Raw genomic sequence first — 8,696 nt, 5'->3', positions numbered from 1 at the left:
CTAATGCTTATGGAGTTGTTTTCAAAGTCTTCTTCAAAAACCTTGAACTCTTTTTTGATGCAAGCTCTGATATTGATATAAGTGAGGGGTACTGCCATTTTGTAGAAAAAATTTGGAAATGTTTTTCTGGTTTTGTGTTGAAGAAAATGCAAAAGGATGCAACGAAGGTTCAAGATAAGGTTCTGTGGAATAAGGGTGAAGAAAAGAAGTGTGATGTTAACCTCTTATATAGACCTGGGGACAGGAGTGGAACGGTTTAATTTTTAATGTGTGATTAGATTGCGTTTGGTATTCCAAAGAGGAGTTATGGCTTCTGCCGTTTCCCGCCCTTGGAAGTTGAGATGCAATCATGAAAAACTGATGCACGCACGTCTTAAAGAGATGTTTTGGAGAAAGTGATGTCATCACTTAATAATGATTACGGCTAAGGGAGTGGAAACGTCAAGTCTAAGTTAAAAGGTGCGAAGGATGGTCAGATCACGTGTTTTACATTAATTAAAATTACTGTGGCAAATCAGGAAATAGATTTTGGCGAAATCTGGAAGATTTGCTAAAATTACTGTTTGCGAGGATTGCAAAAATATGAACAAAGTGGGAGATAAATGCTAAGATAAAAGTTGAGCATACATATATATTCTATGAAGAGTTTGATTACAAAGCAAAAGTACAGCATGATAATGAAGTACAAGGTTTGAGATAACTAATTAAAATCTTTAGGGAGACTATCTTTTGTCTTCGAATATTGAATCTCCCAGGAAGACATGCGAAGTTCAATTAGGGCCCTTTGTTTCTTCAGTTCGTCAATTTCAGGAACTAGTTTTCGTGCAGCCTCGAAATGTTGGATTCCTAAACGTGCAACTTCAGTCAATTCCTGCTCACTGGATTGTTGAAGAGTCGCCTTACGAGATTCAGCCTCCTTTATCTTCTCTTCGAGCAGTTTTATCTCTTGCTTCCAGGAGTTGATGCTCTTCTCACATTCGTCATATGCTTCCTGGTTCTTCGAATATTTAAGCTTAAGGGCTTCACCCTGTTTGGTTGCATCAATAGCAGATTTCCACGAAGAATTATGAGAGGCCATTTTCGCAGTCAGCTGTTCGTCGACATTGTGTTTTCGAAGAATATTGGCCTGGAGTTGTTCGATCAGGGAACCCAGCAAAACAATCACCTCTGAGACTTCTTTCGAAACTAGGAGTAGATCCACCTTTTTCAGAAGTTGATTCAAGATGTGACTTTTGATAGGATCCTTGCTAAGAGTTTCGACGAGGTTGGTTTCGAAGAACTTTTCCTTTATCTGATGAAGAAGGACAGAAGTATCCTCTTTATTACCAGATTCTGGTTGTACAGCTGGAGAAGTTTTGAGCTCAGAAGGTGAAGTATTATCAATATCCATCATAGCCTTGAGGAAGCTGAGAGGATCGGTTTGTTTAAGCTCCTCCAATTCTGAAGGAGTAGGCTTTGTTGGGGCAGGAGTCGAAGTAGTTTCAGGAGAAACTATGGTCCCAAAAGTTGTGGTTTCGTGAGAAACTACTGTGGTTAATTTGGAGGTTTCTTCCCTGACATCTTGTTCAGATAAAGTGTCCTCACTACCAGTTGGATGACCAGCTGCATTGTTGCTACCTGAACATTGTTGGTCTGCTTTTTCGCTCTTGTGGGTAGGTGGAGAATCATCAGTTGAATGGCTCCCTTCGACTGCTGTACTAGGAATGATAGTCGCAAGAGGTTGAGCGTCTTCGATCACTGGTGAAAGCACATGAGATTTACCTGCATGGAATAATTAGAACATGTCATGGTAAGGAAAGTTGCAAGAAATTTCTTCGCTGTAAAAAGAATATGCATTTACCTTGGAGTTTATCAAGATCAATATTAAGAGTGAAGGATTTGAGGTCGGAAGTGGCTGTGCCAACATCATCCTACAATCATAAGGTAAAACGTTAACTTAATTATTTTAAGTTAAAAATTTATAAAGATGAGCAGGTTGGGAAATCCAAATACCTTAGTTAGGATGTTATCTGGGCTCGAATTGTGGCTCTCGACAACAAAAGCGTTACTACCACCTTTCAAAGGTGATTCTTCAGAAGATACCTTGTCACCCGGTGAAGTAAGTTTCGAAGACCCAGATCCCTTTTCTTTTCTTGAAGGAGTAGCGGCCTTCTGCTTTTTCTTTTGGGCTTGTCTGGTTCGAGGTGGAGATTTGTCATCCTCATCTGAGACAACTACTGGAGAGGTTTTTCGCTTCGAATGTGGTGGAGGCTTCGAACTCTGAAAATATAAATTGGGTAAGGTAAGGATGATTCATATAACATACAAATGAAAGATAAATTATGTGCATACCGTGGTTTTCTTGTCAGCAGTGAAAGAGTCACTCTCACTGGGCTTGTTGCTCTGCGAAACTTCAGAAGCTTTCTGCGCAAGGAGCTGTTTAATCTTTCTCCTTCGAGCGACAACTGTAGTAGGAACTGGAATTAGTATTTCAGCAGAAAAGGAACGTTAGTCAAAGAATTTTGTCTGAATCCAAACCTTCAGGTATTGGAGTCAAGACACGAACATATTCAAGATCTACATGGAGATGTCCTTTGAAAGTATCCAGGGTATGCTTAGTCGGGACTGTTAGAACAAGAATTGTTCTGATCAATAATCTTAGTTTTGATGATAACAATGTATATGAATTTTGCTTAAGATAATGTGGTACTCTAATCCTATGCAATTTCCTTTTCAGGAAATATATAAAGAGTATGCACAAATCAGCGCTAAGAAGCTTTGACTCAGAAGGTTCAGTATGCAACTTTAGCACATGGTCTGGCAAGACATCAGAAGATGGTCAAGCAGAATCAGAACATGGTCTATTAGAAGCATCAGAAGAACTTGAGTTCAGAAGCAGAAGCACTGAAGTCATGGAATCACGCTCAGAAGCATATCAAGATCAGAAGATCAGAAGATGCTCTGCACCAAGCTGTTTGTACTCTGATGATTTTCAACGTAGTATTTACAAAGAACGAATCAGAATCAAGTACTAGATGGCAGGCTACGCTGACTGACAAAAGGAACGTTAGAAGCTATTAAAGGCAATGTCAGTAGTCACAGCAAAAGCAAGGCTCGAGGTAGTTGACAAAACAGTGAAACATTAAATGCAATGCTGTACGGAATACGCAAAGCATTAAATGCTCCCAACGGTCATCTTCTCAAACGCCTATATAAATGAAGTTCTGATGAGAAGCAAGGTTACCAATTCTTAACAATTTCTGTGAGTATTAACTTGCTGAAACGCTGTTCAACAAAAAGCTCAGAAACTTCATCTTCAATCTCACTACATTACTGTTGTAATACTTTAGTGAGTCTAAGCTTAAATCTGTAAGAGAAATATCACAGTTTGTGATTATCGCTTTTAAGAAGCAATTGTAATACTCTTAGAATTTGTTTACATTAAATTGTAAAGGACTAGAGTGATCGGGTTGTGATCAGTATACTCTAGAGAAGTCTTAGAATGTCTCTAAGCGGTTGTTCCTAGAGTGATCAAGTTGTGATCAGAAGACTCTAGAAGACTTAGAAGTTGTCTAAGTGGAAAACCATTGTAATCTCGTGTGATTAGTGGATTAAATCCTCAGTTGAGGTAAATCACCTTGTATAGGGTGGACTGGAGTAGTTTAGTTAACAACGAACCAGGATAAAAATACTTGTGCAAATTATTTTTATCTTACGAGTTTTAAAACTACACTTATTCAACCCCCCCCCCCTTTCTAAGTGTTTTTCTATCCTTCAATTGGTATCAGAGCGCCGGTTCTAAGGTGCAAGCACTTAACCGTGTTTAGAAAAGATTCAGGAAGAGAAAAACACTTCAGTAAAAGATGGCTGGTGAAATTTCAACAAATACATCTACATCTACATCTGGCTCTGCTGAGCAATACAATGGTAATGGTAACAATGGTTACACTAGACCACCAATATTCTATGGTGAAAACTTTGAATATTGGAAAGATAAATTGGAAAGTTACTTTCTTGGTCTGGATGCTGATCTATGGGATCTTCTGTTGGATGGTTACAAACATCCTGTTAAAACTACTGGTGTACGGCTCACGAGAAGCGAAATGACTGATGATCAAAAGAAAGAATTCAAAAATCATCACAAATGCAGGACTGTTTTGCTGAATGCTATCTCTCATGCTGAGTATGAGAAGATATCTAACAGGGAAACGGCTCATGACATATATGAGTCATTGAAAATGACTCATGAAGGAAATGCTCAAGTCAAGGAGACCAAAGCTCTTGCACTAATCCAGAAGTACGAAGCCTTCAAGATGGAGGATGATGAAGACATTGAGAAGATGTTTTCAAGATTTCAAACTCTGACTGCTGGATTAAGAGTTCTGGACAAAGGCTACACCAAGGCTGATCATGTAAAGAAGATCATCAGAAGCTTGCCCAGAAGATGGGGCCCAATGGTGACTGAATTCAAGATTGCGAAGAATTTGAATGAAGTTTCGTTGGAAGAGCTTATCAGTGCCTTGAGAAGCCATGAAATAGAGCTGGATGCAAACAAACCTCAGAAGAAAGGTAAGTCTGTTGCATTAAAATCTAATTTTAAAAAATGCACTAACGCTTTTCAGGCTGAAGAAGAAGATTCTGAAGAATCAGAATCAGAAGAAGAAGAAGATGAACTGTCCATGATTTCCAGAAGAGTCAATCAACTCTGGAAAAGCAAGCAAAGGAAGTTCAGGAGCTTCAAAAGCTCAAAGAAGCCTGAAAGAGGAGAATCTTCTGGAGGCAGAAGATATGACAAGAAAAAGGTCGTGTGCTATGAATGCAATGAGCCTGGACATTACAAGAACGAGTGTCCAAAACTTCAGAAGGAGAATCCCAAGAAGAAGTTTCATAAGAAGAAAGGTCTTATGGCAACATGGGATGACTCAGAATCAGAATCAGACTCTGAAGATGAGCAGGCAAATCTGGCACTAATGGCCACAATGGATGATGGATCAGAATCTACATCAGAATCAGATCCTGAAGAGGTATTTTCTGAACTATCTAGAGAAGAGTTAGTTTCCAGTTTAACAGAACTTCTGGAACTCAAGGCTCATCTTAGTATCAAATACAAAAAGTTGAAGAAGCAGTTTGAATTTGAAACTAAGAAGCTGGAAGTGGAAAATTCTGAACTGAAGGAAAAAGTTTTAAATCTATCCAAAGATAGTGGATCTCCTTCTGAAACAGAAAAATCCATTCCTAGCATGAATCATATTCTGAAAGAATATGACTCGAGCTTCAGAAAGTTCTTATCTAGAAGTATTGGCAGAAGTCATCTTGCTTCTATGATATATGGTGTTTCTGGAAACAGAAGGTTTGGTTTTGGCTATGAGGGTGATACCTCACATAAATTTGAACCTATTGATGATCTGAAGATCACATACAAGCCATTGTATGATCAGTTCAAATATGGCCATGCACATGATATTAGGCTCACTTCACATGCACAGAAGTTTAACACTGTTCACACCAAGAAGCATGTGACACATCCTAAGAAATATCATGCTGACAAACCTAAAGCATATCACGCTGTTCCTCCTGTTAAATATTTTGCTAAACCCAAGTTCAATCAGAACTTGAGGAGAACTAACAAGAAAGGACCCAAGAAATTGTGGGTACCTAAGGAAAAGATTATTCCTATTGCAGATATCCTTGGCTGCAAAGAAGGAAAAGCACAACATGTCATGGTACCTGGACTCTGGATGCTCGCGACACATGACAGGAAGAAGGTCTATGTTCCAAGACCTGGTGCTTAAATCTGCTGGAGAAGTGAAGTTTGGAGGAGATCAGAAGGGCAAAATTATTGGCTCAGGAACTATAAAGTCTGGTAACTCTCCTTCTATTTCTAATGTTCTTCTAGTAGATGGATTAGCTCATAACTTATTGTCCATAAGTCAATTAAGTGACAATGGTTATGACATAATCTTTAATCAAAAGTCTTGCAAGGCTGTAAGTCAGAAGGATGGCTCAATCCTATTTACAGGCAAGAGAAAGAACAACATTTATAAGATAGATCTTCAGGATCTTAAGAATCAGAAGGTGACTTGTCTTATGTCTGTTTCTGAAGAGCAATGGGTCTGGCACAGAAGATTAGGACATGCTAGTTTGAGAAAGATTTCTCAGATTAACAAACTAAATCTTGTCAGAGGACTCCCTAATCTGAAATACAAATCAGATGCTCTTTGTGAAGCATGTCAGAAGGGCAAGTTCTCCAAACCTGCATTCAAGTCTAAGAATGTTGTCTCTTCCTCAAGGCCGTTAGAACTTTTGCACATTGATCTGTTTGGCCCAGTCAAAACAGCATCTGTCAAAGGGAAGAAATATGGATTAGTCATCGTTGATGATTATAGCCGCTGGACATGGGTAAAGTTCTTAAAACACAAGGATGAGTCTCATTCAGTGTTCTTTGAATTCTGCACTCAGACCCAAACTGAGAAGGAGTGTAAAATCATAAAGGTCAGAAGTGATCATGGTGGTGAATTTGAGAACAAATTCTTTGAGGAATTCTTCAAAGAAAATGGTATTGCCCATGATTTCTCTTGTCCTAGAACTCCACAACAAAATGGAGTTGTAGAACGAAAGAATAGGACTCTACAAGAAATGGCCAGAACCATGATCAACGAAACCAATATGGCTAAGCACTTTTGGGCAGAAGCAATAAACACTGCATGTTATATTCAGAATAGAATCTCTATAAGACCTATTCTAAATAAGACTCCTTATGAATTGTGGAAGAACAGAAAGCCCAACATTTCATATTTTCATCCTTTTGGATGTGTTTGCTTTATTCTGAACACTAAAGATCATCTTGGTAAGTTTGATTCTAAGGCACAAAAGTGTTTCCTTCTCGGATATTCTGAACGCTCTAAAGGCTACAGAGTATACAATACTGAAACATTGATTGTAGAAGAATCAATCAATATCAGGTTTGATGATAAGCTTGGTCTTGAAAAGCCAAAGCAGTTTGAGAATTTTGCAGATATTGATATTGATATATCAGAAGTTGAAGAACCAAGAAGAAAAGTTTCAGAAGCTGAAAACCAAAGCAGCAAAGAATCAGAAGATCAGGTTGCTGCATCCTTGGAAAATCTGAGAATTTCTGAAGAACCAACTATCAGAAGATCATCTAGACTCACATCTGCTCACTCAGAAGATGTCATTATTGGAAAGAAAGATGATCCTATCAGAACAAGATCATTTCTAAAAGAATGACAATCAGAAGTAGTGATCTGAATTAAAAGGCGTAAAGTTTTTTTTAAAAATACAGTTGTCATCTATTTCCAGATGGTAACATGTGTCTACCCTATTTGGACAAACATGCGTGCAGTTGAGGAGGCGCCTTACCTAGGTAACTGTTCTATCACTTCATTTGTCATAATTTCTCTCTCCTCTTGTCACGTAACATTAAATGCCATTCATCATTTTTTTTATTCTTCAAACGTTTCAGTTTTCCCTCTTTCATTTCCCTCTTTGCGTTCAGTTTTTCAACGTTCACCATCTTTCTCTGTCTTTCTGCATTTCTGCATAAACCCTAGTTTACTCATCTTCAACCTAGCATTCATCATGAACCCATCTTCAAGTAACTCTCGGTCTGAAGAAATGTCTTCATCTCAACTGGTTCTCAACAAGTTTGATTTTGTTCCTCTAAAAAGTTGCTCTTTGTCTCCATCGGAAATGGAAGTACTGTGTGAGTCCCCTATGGACTTTGTTGACTTGGCTGCATATGCTTTCAAGCCAGAAGCTAGGTTTATGGCTCAAGGATGGGCTAACTATTTGGGTAGATTGGTTGGACCAGTCTTTCCCGCTCTTGTGAAAGATTTCTGGGCGCACGCAACCGTCACTCCAACCACCATTCTCTCTTTCATGCTAGGGCATGAAGTTGTGGTCACTGAAGCTCTGATCAGAAAACTGTACAATCTTGATGATGAAGAAGGTGAAACTGGCCCTCTTGCTGGAAGGGTTGATTGGAACAAAGTTGAGAAACTTATCTCAACCGTCATTGGTATTAACTCCAACATGACTGGCACGTTGAGACCTCTATTTCAGGTGTGGGCTGAGATCATCATGGGTTCTCTTCATCATAGAAAGAAGTCTCTCTCCTCTACTTTCATCAATCTAGATCAGAAGTATACTCTCTATTGTATTGGAAAGAGCATTAAACTTAATATTTCCAACATACTCTTTGAAAACCTGAAGCTGGCTATTGAAGAATCTAGGGAAGAGTATCGGGAGCAGTATCCTCATCTTCCGAAGAATATTATTCCTTTCGGCAGAATGATCTCAGATATTCTGATTGAAAGTGATTTGCTGGAGTCTCTTAAGACTTGTGGAACTCCTTCTTTCTTCAGAATTGATCAAGGCAATGTCTTCTCTAGATTTGATCTTTTAAGAATGAAACTGGTGAAGGAAATAATTTCTGTTCCAACTGTTCTCTCTGATATCCCTATCAAAAGAGTCCCTGTTCAAGGCTTCTCAACCATGTTTCAAGCTGAACTGGCTAAAACTGTTAAGCACTATCTGGAAGATTCTGTGAAGACGCAAGCTTCTGTTGATCCTGCATGGATACGTGGAAGAGTGCTTCCCTCTCAGACTGATCTTCGGAAGAAGGATCAGAAGAAGAGAAAGAAGAAACTGAAAAGAAAAGCAGCAGAAGATGCTGAGAAAGAAGCTAAAAAGAAGAA

The 8,696-nt window shown here is 38.8% G+C and overlaps 1 protein-coding gene across 1 annotated transcript; it reads right to left on the bottom strand.

Annotated features, from left to right (window-relative positions):
* Positions 1 to 700: 700 nt before the first annotated feature.
* LOC131649034 (uncharacterized) lies at positions 701 to 7,513 on the bottom strand. Its single transcript, XM_058918780.1, has 6 exons — positions 7,456 to 7,513; positions 2,332 to 2,456; positions 1,993 to 2,259; positions 1,841 to 1,910; positions 1,327 to 1,761; positions 701 to 846 (listed from the first exon to the last, which is right to left on the bottom strand). Exons 1-6 carry the CDS (start codon positions 7,511 to 7,513, stop codon positions 701 to 703), a joined length of 1,101 nt encoding a protein of 366 aa, XP_058774763.1.
* Between the last annotated feature and the right edge of the window lie 1,183 nt (positions 7,514 to 8,696).

This window comes from Vicia villosa, linkage group LG2 (assembly GCF_029867415.1).
Source record: "Vicia villosa cultivar HV-30 ecotype Madison, WI linkage group LG2, Vvil1.0, whole genome shotgun sequence".
NCBI classification, from domain to species: Eukaryota; Viridiplantae; Streptophyta; class Magnoliopsida; order Fabales; family Fabaceae; genus Vicia; species Vicia villosa.
This window is presented reverse-complemented; position numbering and strand designations above follow the sequence as displayed.